This window comes from Thalassophryne amazonica, chromosome 1, assembly GCF_902500255.1.
Source record: "Thalassophryne amazonica chromosome 1, fThaAma1.1, whole genome shotgun sequence".
Taxonomy (NCBI): Eukaryota; Metazoa; Chordata; class Actinopteri; order Batrachoidiformes; family Batrachoididae; genus Thalassophryne; species Thalassophryne amazonica.
The window spans coordinates 129,628,620-129,648,753 of record NC_047103.1 but is presented as its reverse complement, the minus strand read 5'-3'; the positions used below and the strand labels follow the sequence as shown (position 1 = coordinate 129,648,753).

The following is a 20,134-nucleotide window of genomic DNA, read 5'->3' as shown; positions in this document are numbered from 1 at the left end:
GTTACAAATGATCTTCTTATGGCCTCAGACAGTGGACCCATCTCTGTGCTTGTTCTGTTAGACCTCAGTGCTGCTTTTGATACTGTTGACCAAAAATTTTATTACAGAGATTAGAGCATGCCATAGGTATTAAAGGCACTGCGCTGCGGTGGTTTGAGTCATATTTATCTAATAGATTACAATTTGTTCATGGAAATGGGGAATCTTTTTCACAGACTAAGGTTAATTATGGAGTTCCACAAGGTTATGTGCTATGACCAATTTTATTCACTTTATACATGCTTCCCTTAGCCAGTATTATTAGACAGCATTGCTTAAATTTTCATTGTTACGCAGATGATACCCAGCTTTATCTATCCATGAAGCCAGAGGACACACACCAATTAGCTAAATTGCAGGATTGTCTTACAGACATAAAGACATGGATGACCTCTAATTTCCTGCTTTTAAACTCAGATAAAACTGAAGTTATTGTACTTGGCCCCACAAATCTTAGAAACATGGTATCTAACCAGATCCTTACTCTGGATGGCATTACCCTGACCTCTAGTAATACTGTGAGAAATCTTGGAGTCATTTTTGATCAGGATATGTCATTCAATGCGCATATTAAACAAATATGTAGGACTGCTTTTTTGCATTTGCGCAATATCTCTTGTCTTAGAGTGATGCTGAAAAACTAATTCATGCATTTATTTCCTCTAGGCTGGACTATTGTAATTCATTATTATCAGGTTGTCCTAAAAGTTCCCTGAAAAGCCTTCAGTTAATTCAAAATGCTGCAGCTAGAGTACTGACAGGGACTAGACGGAGAGAGCATATCTCACCCATATTGGCCTCTCTTCATTGGCTTCCTGTTAATTCTAGAATAGAATTTAAAATTCTTCTTCTTACTTATAAGGTTTTGAATAATCAGGTCCCATCTTATCTTAGGGACCTCATAGTACCACATCACCCCAATAGAGCGCGTCGCTCTCAGACTGCAGGTTTACTTGTAGTTCCTAGGGTTTGTAAGAGTAGAATGGGAGGTAGAGCCTTCAGCTTTCAGGCTCCTCTCCTCTGGAACCAGCTCCCAATTTGGATCAGGGAGACAGACACCCTCTCTACTTTTAAGATTAGGCTTAAAACTTTCCTTTTTGCTAAAGCTTATAGTTAGGCCTGGATCAGGTGACCCGGAACCATCCCTTAGTTATGCTGCTATAGACTTAGACTGCTGGGGGGTTCCCATGATGCACTGAGTGTTTCTTTCTCTTTTCTTTCTCTTGCTCTGTATGCACCACTCTGCATTTAATCATTAGTGATTGATCTCTGCTCCCCTCCACAGCATGTCTTTTTCTTGGTTCTCTCCCTCAGCCCCAACCAGTCCCAGCAGAAGACTGCCCCTCCCTGAGCCTGGTTCTGCTGGAGGTTTCTTCCTGTTAAAAGGGAGTTTTTGCTCACAGGGGGTCGTTTTGACCGTTGGGGTTTTTCCGTAATTATTGTGTGGCTTTGCCTTACAATATAAAACGCCTTGGGGCAACTGTTTGTTGTGATTTGGCGCTATATAAATAAAATTGATTTTTATATATATATATATATATATATATATATATATATATATATATATATATATATATATATATACACAGTGGTGAGCACACTTCTCATAATCTGATAACAGATAATTATAGAAGATAATATATACGAGGTCTATTAGACAATAAACCGACCCTTTTATTTTTTTAACTATATGGATTTGAATGACGTGCGATTCCACCAATCATGCTTGAACCCTCGTGCGCATGCGTGAGTTGACGTCATTTCCCTGTGGGCAGGCCTTGAGTGAGATGTGGGCCCGCCCTCTCAGCTGAATTCCTTTGTTTCACACGCTGCTCGAGACGGCGCGCGTTGCTTTATCAAAATTTTTTGTGGACCTGTGAGGAATATCCGAGTGGATACTATTCGAGAAATTAAGCTGGTTTTTGGTGAAAAGTTTAACGGCTGATGAGAGATTATGGGGTGTTTCTGTCGGTGTAAGGATTTCCCACAGAGCGGGACGTCCTGCAGCTCTTCCAGGCGCCGTCGTCGGCCTGTTTCGACCTGAAAACATCCTAATTTAAGGCTTAATTCACCCAGGACGTCGTGAGAGAACAGAGAAGATTCAGAAGAGGCCGGCATGAGGACTTTATGTGGACATTCCACTGTTTAAGGACATTTTTTAATGAAAGATGTGCGCGCAAATTCGCAGAGTCGTTTCCGTGACGACTCGGCGAATCTGTGTGCGCCGCGACAGGAAAAACACCTCCGTGTTGAAAACCATTTGTAAAATTCAGGCGGCTTTTGATGGCTTTCAACAAGTGAGTAACTGAGAAATTGTTTAACAGCTTGGGCATGTTCCAACTTGCCCTTTAAGGTTTCCAACGGAGGTGTTTTTCCTGTCGCGACCCCTCGCGGTCGGGTCCGGCCCGACATGCGACTCTGCCCGCACGTTCTTTCATTACAAAATGTCCGTTAACAATGGAATGTCCGAATAAACTCCTCATGCCGACTTCTTCTGAAAGTTCTCTGTTCTCTGACGACTTCCTGGGTCAACAGAGCCTGAAATGTGGAAGTTTTCAACTTGAAACGGCGAGACGTTGCCGCCTCGAAGCGCAGATCGCCCGCAGGCGCCATGGGCCGTCCTTACGGTGACACTACCAGACCAAAATCTCTCATTAGCCGTTAAAATTTTTCCCGAAAACCAGCTGAATTTATCGAATGGTGTCCACTCAGTTGTGCCTTACAGCTTTGAAAAATTTTTTATCAAACAAAGCAGCAGTCTCTGAGCCATTCCTAAACAATGAAAAAATCGACGAGAGGGTGGGCGACTCCTCACTCAAAGACTGCCCACAGGCGAATGATGTAACCGACAGGAGTGAAAAAACTCTCGCATGCCCACGAGGGTTCAAGCATGTCTGATGTAATCACACGTGATTCAAATCCATATGGTTTTTGAAAAAAATAATGTCAGATACTTTTCTAATAGACCTCATATATGTATATATACTAGCTGGGGTACCCAGCGCTGCCCAGGTTAACCTGTTTTAGACATAGGCCAAATGCCAATCATTTTAATCAAAACTATTGGCCAACATTTGTTTTTGCTGATGTCTTAAAAAATGTAATATTTTATGGGCTAAAGTTTGTCCAGCAGAACTGTAAGAGGTGGACTCCCCAAACTAAGTGGAAATACTTGGTTAAAAGACAAACACATTTGATGTCCTTCATGCAGACTTTGTTTTGCAATCAAATTTATAGCAAAATTACACACAAAGAATAGGTAACAGTAAATGTAAATATCAATGACTCAAAATTGAGGTAGTGGTGTATTTCACTGTTTTTACATTGCAATTTTACAAAAATAAAATGTCTTTAAACAGCAAATGTAAATATTAGAATGGAGAAATATTTCTTCATGAAATTCACTTAGTGTTTTCTGACCAATAGTTTTGAAGAGCCTCTTGGTAGACAATGTTCCTTCTCATGCCGCCTGGCGAGTGGATGTACAGCTGTTCTGGGTTACCAACCCTGGAGCAGCTGACATACAACTGGCCGTGGGAGAACACAGACTCTGCCAGATTCAGTCCAACCACCTTAAGGGACTGTCCCTGAGCCTTGTTGATGGACATTGCAAAGGTGGGTTTGACTGGTAATTGCAGATGCCTGAACTCAAATGGCATGTATGATGGGATAAATGGAATCCTTGGTATAAGGGTGATTCTTAGACTACGGGCACTTATTATGTCCTTTGATCATATTGTATGACAAACAGAAAAAAGGGAAATTTCACACTTTTATAATTATCTTTACAATGAAAGTGTGTTAAGAAATTTGTTCTAGTAGTCTATGATGACTTTTTTTTTACCTTTTTTCAGCATCATTATATGCAAATATTGCCGTTTTGTGCTTGTCCCACACCCAGACTTTTGATCTTCAATGATAAAAATGAATGGTAAAGAAAAGTTTTTTCTAATGTTTCAAAATATCTCTGAATAAAATATCAGTAAAATAATCAAAACATAATTGGGGTATTCAATGTCATACAACTGTTGTGATTTTTTTAAACAAAATGTAGCTGTCCCACACTATTGCCGTAATTTCCACCACAAACAGTTGCCCCAAGGCGCTTTATATTGTAAGGCAATGGTGTGGTGGAAATTACATTTACAAGGCCAATAGTGCCCGTAGTTAAATAATCACCCATAAAGACATCTTCTCCCTTGGCCTTGCCTGTCATTACTGTGGCCTCCAGGACTCTTGGCATCAACTTCTCAATTGTGAGTCACGTTCCATTGCAGAGCTTGGGTGGGTCAAGATTCCGCAGGAGCATGACTGGGGCACCAACTTTGAGCACCAAGCTGTGTGGTGGGAGGTCTGCTGGTGCCAGGCTGTTAAGGAATTTAACTGGGTAGTTACCACCTCATCTGGATCAGGCACTGTGTCAATTGACATGTAGCGGGAGGCCTTGTTGTGAAAGTGTAGGTACACGGACCCACAACAGGGGGCGCAATGAACGGACAATGGAGAAAGGTGAATAACAAGTTTTACTGTTGTGAAAAGAGCACAACCAATACAACAATTAATAATTTGGAGTTTGAAGCCGAAATCTGCTGGTGTCGTGTGGGCAGGCTCGAAGGTAGGAGGCGTCCGTCCTAGTCGAACCGGAACCACCCAGATTTCCTCTGCCACCGAACCCCAGAAGTACTGGAACCGCCAAGTCCCGAATTCCCAGGTGGCCACTGCCTCCGCTCGTCGGATCCGGTACTGCTGGCGGGAAAGAGCACAAACACACAGGTATGGGTGCGACAGCACCCAGTAGACAGAGAGGGGAGAAGCCGCCTCCACCTCTTGTTACAATGAAGCAGGAAAGGTGAGTACTTATCCAAGCAAGTAGCTTTCTGTAGTCAGCTGTCCTGAAAAGGTTTACCAAGGTTTATCAGAGTCTTCAATATGAGCTTGCAGAGAAGGTTACCTTAATCTCAAGGCGATATCTCGGCACTGAGGTGGAGACGCTGTCCTGCTGATATACCTCCGTCCTGAGTGCAGTCAGCTGTGTCCAGTAATGGGTGACAGCTGTCACCCTGGCAGCCTTCGTCGGCGGCAGCGCCCTCTGGTGCCTGGAGCCCGCACTCCAGGCAGGGCGCCCTCTGGTGGTGGTGGGCCAGCAGTACCTCCTCTTCAGCGGCCCACACAACAGGCCTGTCCTGGAAGCTGGGCCAGAAGCTTAACATTGATGTCATCCACTCCCAAACTCTTTGGAGCAAGGATAGCATGCTTGCTCAGCCAGTTGTGGTTCTGGTAGTTACGGAGGGAGGTTTGGAAAGACTTTGTCCACTAACTCACATATGTCATGAACAGTGTGACCAAAGAATAGCTTGACCTGGTCAACCACACTGTCAGGTTGCTCAGTAACCATAAAAGATAAATAAAGAGAATAGATTAAAGCATTAAATTATTGGTTGCCCAGTAACCATAAATAATTCAAGTGAAAGTTCTTCTTGTCTAAGATTTCTAGCAATAATGATTAAAGTAGAATTAAAGCGAAAGTTCTTTTTGTCTAATATTTCTAGCGTGTTTAAAACAGAATTCTGTAACAGATCAATAAAGAGAATAAAGCATTAGTCCAGTCACCATAAAGAATTAAAGTGAAACTTCATTTTGTCTAAGATTTATAGCAATAATGAATAAAGCTGAATTCTGTAATGCCGTATTCACACCGGGCGCGACCAGACGCCACAAATTCGCATTGGTCATGTGGCGACGGACGTGCCACCATCGCCTGGTGTGTCACTCTGCTTTCACTGCGAAAATTCGCCCCAGTGCGTCATCAAATAGGATGAGCTTCCATTTGCTTGCCGGCTCCGGTTGTCAGTCAAGTTAACATGACGGACTTTGATCACACTGAGTGAGTTGTTGTGGAAAGCTGACAAATGTCATGAGAGGTTCCCAATTCGAGGAGTATCATTATTTGCTGCAGGAGCTGCGTCTGGATGACGGCCGCTTTCAGCGGTCCTTCCGCCTCTGCGGGACCCAGTTTGAGGACCTCCTGTTCACGCGCGCACATGTAAACAATAATAAAAAAAAAAAAACCCTCTGCTCTCCCTGCTGCAGGGCTGCTGCTCGCTCAAAAAACTCAAATGTTAGGGTGATTCTTTAACTATGGGCACTATTGGCCTTGTAAATGTAATTTCCACCACACCATTGCCTTACAATATAAAGTGCCTTGGGGCAACTGTTTGTTGTGATTTGGCGCTATATACATGTGCTCTGATGTCACTGTTTATCTCCATAGAAACTACCCAAACAATCTTTCATACAAACTGTTTAAAGGGACATTACAGTGTTGTGGTGAAAATTACGGCAATAGTGTGGGACAACTACATTTTGTTTAAAAAAATCACAACAGTTGTATGACATTGAATACCCCAATTATGTTTTGATTATTTTACTGATAATTTATTCAGAGATATTTTGAAACATTAGAAAAAACTTTTCTTTACTATTCATTTTTATTATTGAAGATCAAAAGTCTGGGTGTGGGACAAGCACAAAACGGCAATATTTGCATATAATGATGCTGAAAAAAGGTAAAAAAAGTCATCATAGACTACTAGAACAAATTTCTTAACACACTTTCATTGTAAAGATAACTATAAAAGTGTGAAATTTCCCTTTTTTCTGTTTGTCATACAATATGATCAAAGGACATAAGTGCCCGTAGTCTAAGAATCACCCGTTAATGTCTTTACTTTGATTGTTAATGCCTTTACTTTGATGAACTGCCTTTGATCTTGTTTTTGATTCTGTTCTCTATTTTCCATATATACATATATGCATGTGAGAGTTCATGTACCATTATTCTTTTAAATAATTACTCATTGTCAAAGCAATCAATCACTGAACTGTTCAAGTAATCATTAAAACTGTCACACGAGAAAGTGAGCAGATGATCTTTGGCTTAGTGAATGTGCAGACTGTTTTGCTAGAGCTATGTTTTTGCTGAGCACAGATGTACATTTTAATTGAGTCAGCCTTGAGCAGAGAACAACACAGCCTGTACACTAGTTCAAGGCTGGTGCTGTAATGTTTCAATTTGAATAACAATTACTATCTGTCTGAGGAGACCACAAGGCGCCTTTAGGTGCAAAGTGATACAAATATCAACTGACTGAAGAAACACAGCTGTGCTTTTGAATACTGTTTTATAATATGTCTGTGTGCAACTTGCTTCAAATAAATCCAGGAGGAGAGTGGGCGGACCTTTCAGAGCGGACTGATGGACAGAGACGAAGGGTCAGGCCGGCTCTCCCTGATCAGGACAGAAATCCAGTGTTTCCGTGTGGTTATTCTCTGAAATAATTTGAGTTGTTCTCTAGCACCAGGCTCAACTCTGACAGAGCTTTTGAAAGGTGTCAGTTTGCGTCTAGAGGGTGGCGTTTTCTCTTTTTTTAAATTATTCCACATAAGCGGCACGATGTGGTTCCACAGGTACTGGCTGGTTTTATTTTTTTATTTATACCACATAAGTGGCGCGATGTGGTTCCACAAGTACTGGCTGATTTTTATTTTTTATTTATGCCACATAAGTGCGCGGTGTGGTTCCACACGTACAGGATGTTTTTTTAATTTATACCACATAAGCGGCGTGGTGTGGTTCCACACATACCGGCTGGTTTTTATTTATACCACATAAGCGGCACCATGTGTTGCACCTGGCACTGTTCCTGCTTGGCCTGTCCGTCGGCGCAATGTTTCGTGTGCTAATTTCGAACTGTTTTGCACTGTTTCGCTATGTTTGTCCAACCGCCATCCAAACTTCACACAAAAAGAACTTGCAATTTAATTCTTTATGGTTACTGGGTAACCAATAATTTAATGCTTTAATCTATTCTCTTTATCTATTACAGAATTCAGCTTTAATCATTAATGCTCGAAATAATCTATAGATCTATTACAGGATTCAGCTTTAATCATTATTGCTAAAAATTATTATTATCATTATTGCAAAAATAACTTTCACTTTAATTTTTTATGGTTACTGGGCTAATGCTTTAATCTATTCTCTTTATCCATTTATCTTTTATGGTTACTGCGCAAGCAGTAATTTAATGCTTTAATCTATTCTCTTTATCTATTACAAAATTCAGCTTTAATCAGTATTACTTTAATGTGTGTGTGATGCTTTACTCTCGTGTGTGTTCACGCATGTGCGCTTTCAACACAAGGGCCCCTCGGTATGGTGACCATACCGAGTTTGGTCATCATACTGAGTTTGGTGTCAATCGCTTCATCGCTGTGGAAGGTCACCCCAAACACAAATCGTGCCACAAACATATACACACATACATAGATTGCCTTTTACAACCCCAAATTCAATGAAGTTGGGACGTTGTGTAAAATGTAAATAAAACGGAATACAATGATTAGCAAAGATAGCAAGATATTTAATGTTCAAACTGATAAACTATTGTTTTTGTGCAAATATTTGCTCATTTTGAAATGGATGCCTGCAACATGTTTCAAAAAAGCTGGGACAGTGGTATGTTTACCACTGTGTTACATCACCTTTCCTTCTAACAACTCTCAATAAGTGTTTGGGAACTGAGGACACTAATTGTTGAAGGTTTAAAGGTGGAATTATTTCTTGCTTGAAGTACGACTTCAGTTGTTCAACAGTCCGGGGTCTCCGTTGTCGTATTTTGCTCTTCATGATGTGCCACACATTTTCAATGGGTGACAGGTCTGGACTGCAGGCAGGCCAGTCTAGTACCCACACTCTTGTACTACAAAGCCACGCTGTTGTAACATGTGCAGAATGTGGCTTGGCATTGTCTTGCTGAAATAAGCAGGGACGTCCCTGAAAAAGACGTTGCTTGGTTGGCAGCATGTGTTGGTCCAAAACCTGGATGTACCTTTCAGCATTGATGGTGCCATCACAGATGTGTAAGTTGCCCATGCCATGGGCAACTTACACACCCCCATACCATCACAGATGTGTAAGTTGCCCATGCCATGGGCAACTTACACACCCCCATACCATCACAGATGCTGACTTTTGAACTTTGCGCTGGTAACAATCTGGGTGGTCTTTTTCCTCTTTTGTCTGGAGGACACAACAACCATGATTTCCAAAAACAATTGGAAATGTGGACTCATCAGACCACAGCACACTTTTCCACTATGGGTCTGCCTATATCAAATGACCTTGGACCCAGAGAAGGCGGCGGCGTTTGTGGATGTTGTTGATGTATGGTTTTGCTTTGCATGGTAGAGTTTTAACTTGCACTTGTAGATGTATTTTTCATGCAGTTGTTCACAGAGTAGTAATCCTCACCCCATCTTTGCTTGTGAATGGCTGAGCCTTTTGATGATGGGAAAAGTGAAAGTACATTCGTCCACCTTTTCTTGATGATTTGTGACTTTTTTTCCTTTGTTCAACTATTGTCGTATGCTGTGTGACCGGGCAATTACTTGTGTGAAGCGCCTTGAGGCAGCTTTGTTGTAATTTGGAGCTATATATAAAAATGAAATAAATTGAAATTAACACCCAAAGCTGCTTGTATTTTTCAGAAATATATTTTATAGATGTCAGAGATGAAATGTCCAAAGCATAGGTCCCCCAAAAAAGATAACATTTTTCATCAATAGAGACAAACAAAAAATAAGTTTTTCCATTTACATGTAAACCAAGAATTGCTCGTGAGCCACAGTGGTTATATATAGAACTGGCCGAGGTGGGTACAACAATCAAATGATGATGCCTTTTTCCCCAACCTTTTCTCAACCAATAGCCAACATTTCTCTACCATCATAGTGCCTGTGTAAGAATCTTTGAAAGAGGAACATTCTTTGGGAGAGTCGAGAGTCTGTTAAGGTGTGAGGAGTACTGATGTTTGGCAGAGCACATTTCTCTTAAACACAGTCTTATCATGTCCATACATCTCATAAGTGCTGAGTCATGTTCAAACCACTTATTGGAAATGATATTCAGTAGGAACTATTTCAAATGTTTCTCTGTGGAGTCATTTGGACAAAGTCTTTTGAATTGTTTGGACAACAGAGAGGAAGAAACAATCCCACCTGGTGCTCTTTGTCGACCTGGGAGGTTTTACATATATATAGATAGATTTTTTTTTTTAAGTCCTCCAGTGTTCTTCTTAAATTGTGCAAATACATTTTTATTACATAGACAAGCAGGCATGCTGACTCACAAACCATGCAAAGAGTTAAAAGTTGGTGCGAGCAGACAGGAAAAAAAAAAAAATCTGTTTCTACAAGAATGCTCAACCTCAATTTTAACTTTAAGAAACATTAAGCCAAATTAAATGATTGACAAGTGTAATGTTTGTTAGACATGAAATAATTATCAACTCAATATGAAATTTATAAGTCCACGAATGATATCCTAAAACACAATGGTCATCATGAAATTACCATTGTTTTATAAAACACATGACAAACAGGGCCCATTCAAATGGAATTTGTTCATGGCTACTTGTGACAAAGCAACATAAAATAAAATTCCTTCACAATTGCTAAAAGACAAATCAGCATCCCTTAAAAGTCTGCTTTAGGTCCACGTAGCTGTTTTGAAACAAGTTTGCAGTCCTCACAGGATTTCGCAGACATTTTGTCATTATTGCAACAAAAATTCAATTAATTTCTCAGTTTTCTAAAAACTAAAATGTTTCATAACTATCCACATTTATTTGTTTTCAAAACAACTGTAATAAAGATTTGTAACAGCATGACACCAAGAAAACTGAATGTTCCCAACACACTCATTCTTATTAACCGTAAGGGTACGCTAAACCAACAGCTGCTGTTAAAACAACTAGTGTCTTAAATCAATTAGAATGTCTACTTCATTTCCATCTAATTTATAATAGTTGAGATAAATTTGCTTTATTTTTTTCCCGCAATATCAGATCTTATACATACACCAAGGTGCCTCTTTAAACAGCATGAAAGATCCAAAAAAAAATTCTGAAATGGATGGAATTACTTCTAAAAGCTCCTGACTGACTAACTGGCATAATTATGGGTTAAGTAGGGAGCCAGTGGCCATATTTAGTACAGGTACACCTTGTTAAGTCATGTTTCGGCTTTACTGGCATCAATTTTGTCAATTTGACAATTGTCAAATAAAAAAGTCAGTTTTGATTTGACTGTTTTTGGAAGGGATCATCAGTGCAGACAATTCCAGACGATGATTTCTTCATCTGGAGTGAGTTCGGGATATTTTTCTTCCTCCTTGGGTTGCCACACATCAACAATGAGGGCTGCGCCTGCCATGCATGTGTATAAATTCTGCCCCAATATGAACTGGCAGGAAGGATCTGAAGAAGAAGGTCACATCCAAAAACTAAGACTTGGCTACAGTGGCGTCCTCATGAAGTCATCATCTCTGACGTGCAGCAGCCCGAGGAGGAAGAGAGAGATCCGGACCCTACTCTAGATGAAGAAATCATCACCATCCAGTAATGAATCACACTTCAAATGGTTGAAACTTTTGTAAAATGGGAAGGTAAGCTGTTTTAACGTTTTTTGGGGGGTGCAAGCAACCTCATTAACCTGCAGTTTCAGATAACCCGCGGCCTGATTTTGTGGACCCCAACTTGCACGTGTTAACGGGGTTCACCTGTATTTTTAAGAGTCTACCTGTAGAACCAGTGCCTGAATGTGTTTAGGAGCAGAGATTATATAACGGCTGAGTGGATCCTTGTCATTTGATTGGTGCTTTGTATGTCACATGACATGGATTAATTTATCCCATTTGTGTTGCATTGCATTTAGAGTGCAGCTTGGTTCCATACGTTTGGTACCATTGCACTCTGCACGTGCACACGCACACACACGTCCTCGTGTGCTCACGCATGCACATGCACGCCCACACATGCGCGTGCACACACAACACGCTCGCACACACAACGCGCACGCACACACACAAAACAGATCCACTGTGCTGTCTGGAGGCTGTTAGCAGGAAGAAATAATGAAAAGCTGGACTAATTTTTGACGTGATTTTTTTTTCACTGCATTAAGGATGTACACTCTTTTTTTGGTAGTACACGCATGCACAAGCGCTGACCCGGTTGCGTGTGTGTGTGCGCGCATGCGCAGGGGACAATGACGCGATGATGTGATTGAGCTAACTGACGCTGCTAATTCTTGTAACACACACACAAAATCCACTCCGCTGTAAGCCATCTGGATGCATGAAGAGCTGACAGAGGAACTACACAGTCTCTTTTTTTTCTTTTCTTTTTTTTATGGAAGTCCGAAGTCAGTGCACAGTATTACTGGACTACCCGTTACAATTTGGACTTTAGCAGCAGTGGAACACCAAAATGTAAGTCCCTTTTCTGTTGTTTATAAATTAATAAAATGTCAAATGACAAGGATCTATTTTAGCTGTTATATAAAACAAATAATGAATGTTTTTACATTCTTTCAATGGAACAAATATTTAATTCGGTGAAAGCTTTCACCTCATGAAATATTTGTACCATTGAACTCATAAACATTCATTATTTGTATAATAATCTATAAACTTCTAGTGCTCATCAAGACATATCTACAAATGTGGGGGCATTAGAGGAAAGGAAGGTGTGCAGCACCACACTGGTGCGATCCATAAAGTAAGTGGCATCGGGAACAAAGAGCATTACCCAGAGATTCTCATGCTACACCCCAAGTCATCAGCTCGAACATTAAGTACGAGGTCTGTTAGAAAAGTATCAGACCTTATTTTTTTTTTTTTTCAAAAACCTGATGGATTTGAATCGTGTGCTTGCATGAGCCAACCTTGAACCTTCATGTGCATGCGTGATTTTTTTCACGCCTGTCAGTTGCGTCATTTGCCTGTGAGCAGGCTTTGTGTGAGCACTGGTCCTCCCCCCTCTTTGAATTTTCATTTCGAGGAAAGGATCAAATTTTTCCAGAAACTGTGAGAGACAGCCAGGTGGAAACCATTGGGAAGATTCAGATGGCTTTCGGTGACAATCCTATGGGCATCACACAGATTAAGGAGTGTTACAACCAGTTTAAAGATGGCGCACAATGGCGGAGGCCATCGACAGGCTGAAACGACCAGATCATTTCCAAAGTGAACGCTGTGTTGATCCGGGACGTCGTCTGACTACCAGAGAAATTGCAGAAGAGGTGGACATCAGCACTTTTTTGGCACATTCCACTGTGAAAGAAGATTTTGTAATGAAAGACATGCGGAGGGTTTGTGCGGAGGGATGGAGCCACTAATGGCGCAGAACAAAAAGCACCTCCGTGATGGAAGTCTCACAGGACATGTTGTGACATGTAAAAGCTCTTACACAATTTCTCGGATAGTCACTCGACTGAAAAGCCACCGAAAGCCGTCTGAATCTTCCGAATGGTTTCCACTTGGCTGTCTCTCACAGTTTCTGGAAAAATTTGATTCAGCGCTGCTCCAATCATTCAGACATTTTCCTCGCAATGAAAATCAGACAAGGGGGGAGGACCAGTGCTCACTCAAAGCCTGCTCACAGACGAATGACGCAACCGACAGGCGTGAAAAAAATCACGCATGCGCACGAAGGTTCAAGGTTGGCTCATGCAAGCACATGTGATTCAAATCCATCAGGTTTTTGAAAAAAAAAAAAATAAGGTCTGATACTTTTCTAACAGACCTCATATTGGTCACAACTAGGTCGCCCAGCAGGATCCCAAACCTCCAAAGATGTGACCCAATGACTGACAGAGAACAAAGCGAAAGTGTTAGCATGGCCATGGCAATGCCCTGATCCAGATCCCACACAAAATTGTGGACAGAACAAACGTGTCCAAACACAGAGGCCTGCAAATCTGACTGACACCACTAACCCTAACCCACTTCTATGCAGAGGAATGGACCAAATTTCCACCTAATTTTTGTATTAAAAAAAAAAAACCTTGCTTAAGACTCAACGTGTTTTATGACGTAAAAACACAATGCATGCAAATTTTGACCAACTGACAATCAGATACCAGAAATTTTTTTTTAAATAAGTCTTTCTTGTTATTTGGAATAACTCTTCTGAGAATGAAGTAGACATTCAAACTGAGATAAAAAAAAAAAAATCAATCTTTGGTAACATGAAATGTGTGAAACATTGAGTTTGAAAGCTTTTAGCCTCCATGTAGCTAAAAAAACACACAAAAAAATTATTCAATTGAAATTGTTGGAGCTGTGTACAAAAAAATGGATGTATGTTCTATTTTGATGCACAGTGCTTGTAGAGGGAAACAAATTCTCAAATTTTTGAATGGCTGAATCATGAGAATCATGATTGGCTGTGATGATGATTTGGAATTATTTTCACAAGTTCAGCTTATAAATCAATGTAGAAACAATCGAAAAGTTAAAATTTAAAAGTTAAATTTTCAAGAGTGCACAGACACATTTACATGAAAGTGCACCAGTTTTGCAATCACAATTTCCTGTAGTGACTGAGTTTCAACTGATTCAAACTAAAGGTTAGGGATGCTGGAGCAGATCATCGGTTCAACTCCCTGATCAGAAAAAAAATCACAAAGATTCCCTTGGGCAAAATGAAATTAACCAATAATTATTTATCTCCAAGTTGTTCCCAGCGTGCACTTGAGGGCAACAGCGTATGCATGCGTGTGTGAGTATAAAGCGCTTCGAGCATCTGTGTCAGCTGGAAAATAAATCATGCATTTACCATAGCAATGGAACATGGAGGTCTTTTTTTGTTTGTGTGCTTGAACAGTTACAAAGGAGCCAATCTTTAAATTAAATTCTCGCAGGTATAGCGAAGGAGACACTGATGCAAGAAATAGTCAAACATGATAGAAAGTCTAACTCCTCTTTTTCTTGTGTGAAAAAGTCAGCAAGGTACATTAAAAGGGCATCGAAACCTCTTTTTTTTTTGGATGTGTGCAGGGATGTAATCACAGTAGATAGGTATGTGCATATCAGACATACACTAAAGAAAACATGTCAATTAGGCAACAGAGTGATCAATTGTCTCTTCTGAAGGTGTTCAAAATTCAGCTGCGGTGTGGCCACGTCATTTAGGGCAACATCAAACAGTGCGGCCAATGACGAGTTAAATATGGCGCTTTTTAAAAAAAAAAAGTCCACGGAGTTAATATCGTACACCATACTGTTTATCGTTCACAATATCATAGCTGTCATAGTTAGAGTACATTAATAAATTCTTCATATACAAATCTCCTATAAACAGTACATGATATAAATACACAACTGATGGAAATGCAGAAAGTCTGAGTGCCATAGAAGAAATGTTGCTCCTTATTTTTTGATAAATACAAGAAAGAAAGAAAAAGTATTGACCATGTGGCAATAGTACAAAGTATGTGAATGGCAGCCCTATAACTATCTAGAAAAATGGATAAAAACACAGAACAAACAATGGATAAAAAGTTAGAAAAATAATCTTTTACAATAAAAAAAAAAAGTGGAAATGTTTACCCAGCAGGTTTGATATTGGAAACTGACAACTCGATGTGAAAATCATACATGTAATAATAATTACACACAGGCAGGACTCCATTACTGCCTCTCAAAATATATTCAATATACATGAGTAATGTTTAGCTCAAACTGGTAACCAAGGTAGTTGCCAAGTGGCAAAACATTGGAGGGCAATCATTGCAGACGAAAAGAAAAAGGAAAAAAAAAATTTATCTTTCAAAAGTTTCATTAGTAAACATTGAACTGGTTATTGGGAACCGTATTGACAAAGGCAGGAAATGTTTATCGCCCCATGGTGTGGAAGTACTACTGTGTACGCAAATGCATGCTTTGGCTTTTCTTTTGGATAACATTCAGAATCTTGCAAAAAAAAAATTCCGATCTCTGCTCGCTCAAATGCATGCTTTATGTGGTTTACGCTTAAAGGGAGGCTACATGAAAGGCTAAACTATTTGAGAGTTCTCAGTCTAATTCCATAATCAAACTCTCCATGTTTGCTCCGTTTTTCAACTGAGGATGGCAACTACCTTTACAAAGCCTTTTCTTTCTGTACCCAAAAATAGATCCATCCAAAAGTAAAGTAACTCTTCAAGAGAGGCCACGAGAGACATAAATGATGTCTGCACTGTGCGCCACGTAAACATGCTGAAAGATTGTTTTTTCATCATTCTTGTCGTCAGTGACTTGAAACTATCCACCTCCCACCCTTGCACCGCTTCTGTAGTGAGAAAAATCTTTTAACTTAAGGCAATCTTTTCCTGAACAATCCTGAAATCCTTCGGCTCTTCACCAAGGCACTCCTCACATTTTGTCAACGCTCTGCGACGATGGGCTGAACCAATGGAGCCACCGTGTCCCCAAGAGATCGTCAAATCTTTGTCAAAGCTGACTACACTTCAACCAATGGTCCACAGTGAACATTATCTTGTAAGATATTTTCTCAACTGCTGTGATGCCTTTTTGTTTAGTTGAGAAAAATAGTTGAGAAAAGAAAATCGCGAGCTGTGCTTGACAGCTGGGAATGTCTGCTGTCCCTGTTGTCCAGAGGTGGTCAGCGGGCAGCTGTGTAAAGCACCATAGTTTTTTGCACAGAAGTGTTAACACGCCTTTATAAGGCAAGTCAGGACTCGCCCACCGTCCACGCTCGCACGGAGCCTTCAGATGTGGTCACTTGGCTAGCCACAGATGGCTAACGATTCAGTGCGAAGACTGACAAAAGAAGAGTGTCTCCAGGCGAGTGCAGCCAAGCAACGCTTTGATTTGAATTTTTTTCCCAATTCTATCCTCTGCCTCCTGATTGGCTCCCTACTCTGAGGCTGAGCCCACCCCCTCTCCCTCGTTGGACGAGGCACTGTCAATCAAGGTGATTGACGTGGTGAGTGGGGTTAGGGGACTAAATGAAGGGATCGATTGAGGCTCTTCGCAGCTCAAAGAGGCATCCTCCGGAGAGGTCAATGGTAACAACATGACACCCACATGTTGGTTTCCGTTACAGTGGTTCTTCCTCTTCCATGGGTTCTTCCTCTGGCCTGCTGGGACACAAGAGACACGAACAGTTAAGACCATGAAAACTGCAGACATACTCCTAGTCTGTTTTGACTCTGACACTGAAGAGTATCTCGGAAACAGCTGTCATTTCCTTTTGAGGAACATGTTTTTTTGGGATGTTCTACAATATGTTAGCATCATGGAGCCAAAGAAACAACACAGACCTTCAATTGTGACTGAAAGTGTGAAAGTACATACATTTGGGCAGCGCAGTCTTGTTTGAGGGTGGGCGCTAAAGGGATAAAATATGATGCATATGACGTAATTTCTCTCAAGGGCGCAATTTAGAACTAGAAATTGGGGGGACAAAGTGTGAGGCCTGCAGGGCCGAAGCCCATAGGCCGGGGGTCTGGGGGCCGCTTTAGTTTCTACATAAGCTCAGATGCATTCTGAGCATCCAGAACAGTAATTTGAATGTTCTGAGAAGACCATAAAGTGGACACCATTTGACTTATGCAATTTGAAACTGTGAATATAAGTACTTTATTCTGAGAATAGCCAGCATTGATTTTATTAACATCCTGGTGTAAATAAGGTATCACCACGTGTGGAACTCAAAAAGAATGATAGGTTGAGTTTTCATTAAAAACAACTGCAATGTGGTAAAATGTATTCATAAATATGAAAGAACAGGCTCTTAATAATTTATTAACTATTGCATACTGTATTTTTTTTCTCAAGATTTGTTTTTGCATAAGTTTGAAAAAACAACAGATCATAAGTTTAGGATAAATTACTTATCATGAATTTAATTTTCGAAGTGGCACTAATGACAACACTCATACTGAACATAATTTCGCTTGCATAGACTGATTTTGGAGATCAAGCAATAATTGCAAATGGGCTTTCTGAGGTTCCAGATAGCTTTTCTGATTTCCTTTTCTAACTTTCAGAATTTAGTAAATTAGCATATGGTCCATTGATACTTATGTGTAGACACTAGTCCCTAGAGGCAACTATTTTTGGTTTCAAATCTGGGCAAATGCATTCCCAGAAAATTCTGAATGTGACAAACAAGAAACAGGTGTTGTAAAAAAGTCAATGCTGCTAAAAATACAAACTTGCAGAAACAAAGATACTATTTTGACATGGTTTTACACATAAGACTAACATGGTTTGCACATAAGACTGGCATAGCATGTTTCAAGTATACACATATATGTCAGAAGGTGGGGGGGACATACCATATTCTGTCCCCCCTGGTTGAAAAGGTGGGGGGGGGGGGCATGTCCCCCCTATCCCCCACCAAATTGCGCCCATGATTTCTCTACTTCCGGGGACAGAAACACACCACTTTCTCTGAGTTTTTGGGCAAATTACATGCAAACAAAGTGAAAATGCAAAGAAAAAGTGACGATGCAGTGGAAAGTGGACGTGTTGCGGTTTATTTATGACCCGGAGCACAAATGTGTCGAGGCAGTTGTGCAGGCGCAGGAACGCAGCTACTCTGGTTGGTGTGTAGGCTAACACTTACTGACACAACCTCTCCCATTTTCCTCGTCTTCCCTTCTCCACTGGGAACTGAAAAAATTGCACTTTTCGCAACTGCTTCGGTGATTGCAGACAAAAACAAAACAGTACACCATTTTCCCGTTAGAATTGAACTGAATTGTTTGTGGGAAGAGACTAATCCCTGGCCGGAGTGTGCGAGTGTCAGCACAAACCTTTCGGAGGATGGGGGTTTGAGCGGAAACCATTTTAAACCATCACGTCTTAAACCGGCAGGTCCGCTAGGTGACAGCGAGTATGCTTTTCAGTTTACAGAGCCGGGCTGAAAGTTTTGTGGTGAAACTCCCACACTCCGCACGGGGGTTCTCTGCCATGTTCGTGCCAGCTGTACCCATATGTGGTCAAATCCTGCGATATCACATAGGGGTTCAAACGAGACTGTGCTGCCCTATTGTACCAGTGACAGATACAGCCAGTAATCACTGAAAAGAAGAGATTGTTTTTGGAAGAATGTGGGATAAAATACGAATATATTTCATATGAAGATTTTGCTGGATATCTGCTGGACAGGAAAGACAACACCCAGGTGTGCTGGTGATTACAATTACAAGGATTTTACTGTGATTGCCAAAATGAGTCAGGGGAGGGCGAAGACTAATATTTTATAGTGGTTTTATGAGACTCTACAGGTATTTTTCCTAGTTGGAAGTCAGGAAAGTTGCCAGTTTCCAACAAATGCAGCATGAATGGAGCAAATTCACTATATGTGCCATGGAATCTCCCCCAAAATAAAAACTTTACCAGCAATAAAATTTGCTGTAATTTAGGGATTTACCAAAGAAATAAAAGTGCATGACAATAACTACATTTCAACAAAAAGTAAATATTGTCAATTTTGTAAAAATTAAAAGGGTTTACACATTTAAACACAGAGATTAGATTCTTACCTGTGATCCATGGAGTTTGTGTTGGCCACGGATAGTGAGGCCATGGCGCTGACCGCCTCAGCCTCTTCAGAGTCTCCTCGTTTAGCCTCCAGCAAAGAGAGGCCAAGTCGCGGTGAGTGGCGTTGCACTGAACGCCAGTACTTGCCTGAGAGGAGAAGGAGGGCCGAAAGAAGTGTGGATGAATAACTGAATAAACACAGTACCAGAAAACAGTACAAAGAGGAATGTGCCAAAGTATGAAGTCTTCAAGCATTACAAACTTTACCCTGACAGAAACATACATGAACACCCACTGAACTCATGAAAGTTTGGTAATCACCTTGTTTTTCCAAGTTAAATATTCCTTTCTTATCTTGCTTGCTAGAAGAATTTGTTGATGTCCTTTGGACTTTTGATATGAATGAACACATACAAGTGGTCCTCAAACAGTGGAGCAGACCCGCATGGGATTAGATAAGATCGAATGCATGCATTGCCATCATGCACTACTGCATCTGCCAGCACAGTCTCATGCTTTTTTCGAGCTCCTATCACAAAATGAGTCACATTTTTGTGACATGTTTTTTTTTAATTTTACTATTTTTAACCCTTCTCCTAACCATAACCTAACCCTCTCCCTTCTCCTAACCCTAACAATAACCCCACAGACCCCCCACTCCCTTGCATCACCCTGCATTTCATGCTCCTGTCATGA

The 20,134-nt window shown here is 40.7% G+C and overlaps 1 protein-coding gene and 2 long non-coding RNA genes across 7 annotated transcripts in view; 2 read left to right on the top strand and 1 right to left on the bottom strand.

Moving 5' to 3' along the window:
- The first annotated feature begins 1,287 nt into the window (after positions 1-1,287).
- Positions 1,288-11,836, top strand: LOC117514156. Its single transcript, XR_004561820.1, has 3 exons — positions 1,288-1,297; positions 3,597-3,601; positions 10,820-11,836. It is a non-coding gene; the product is annotated as an uncharacterized LOC117514156 (long non-coding RNA).
- A 621-nt stretch (positions 11,837-12,457) lies between these two features.
- On the top strand, positions 12,458-14,724 carry LOC117514162. Its single transcript, XR_004561821.1, has 2 exons — positions 12,458-12,735; positions 13,684-14,724. It is a non-coding gene; the product is annotated as an uncharacterized LOC117514162 (long non-coding RNA).
- Positions 14,725-15,150: 426 nt separating this feature from the next.
- LOC117514130 (histone deacetylase 4-like) overlaps positions 15,151-20,134 on the bottom strand; it is a 289,818-nt gene continuing 284,834 nt past the window's right edge. For 4 of the 5 annotated variants that reach the window (XM_034174429.1, XM_034174444.1, XM_034174460.1 and 1 more), the window contains 2 exons: positions 19,441-19,585; positions 15,151-17,028 (listed from right to left, as the gene is read on the bottom strand). In XM_034174429.1, the coding sequence (XP_034030320.1) occupies positions 16,986-17,028; positions 19,441-19,585 (188 nt within the window). In that variant the 3' untranslated portion in view covers positions 15,151-16,985. The remainder of the gene's footprint in view (positions 17,029-19,440; positions 19,586-20,134) is intronic. The other variant, XM_034174436.1, reaches the window with a different exon arrangement.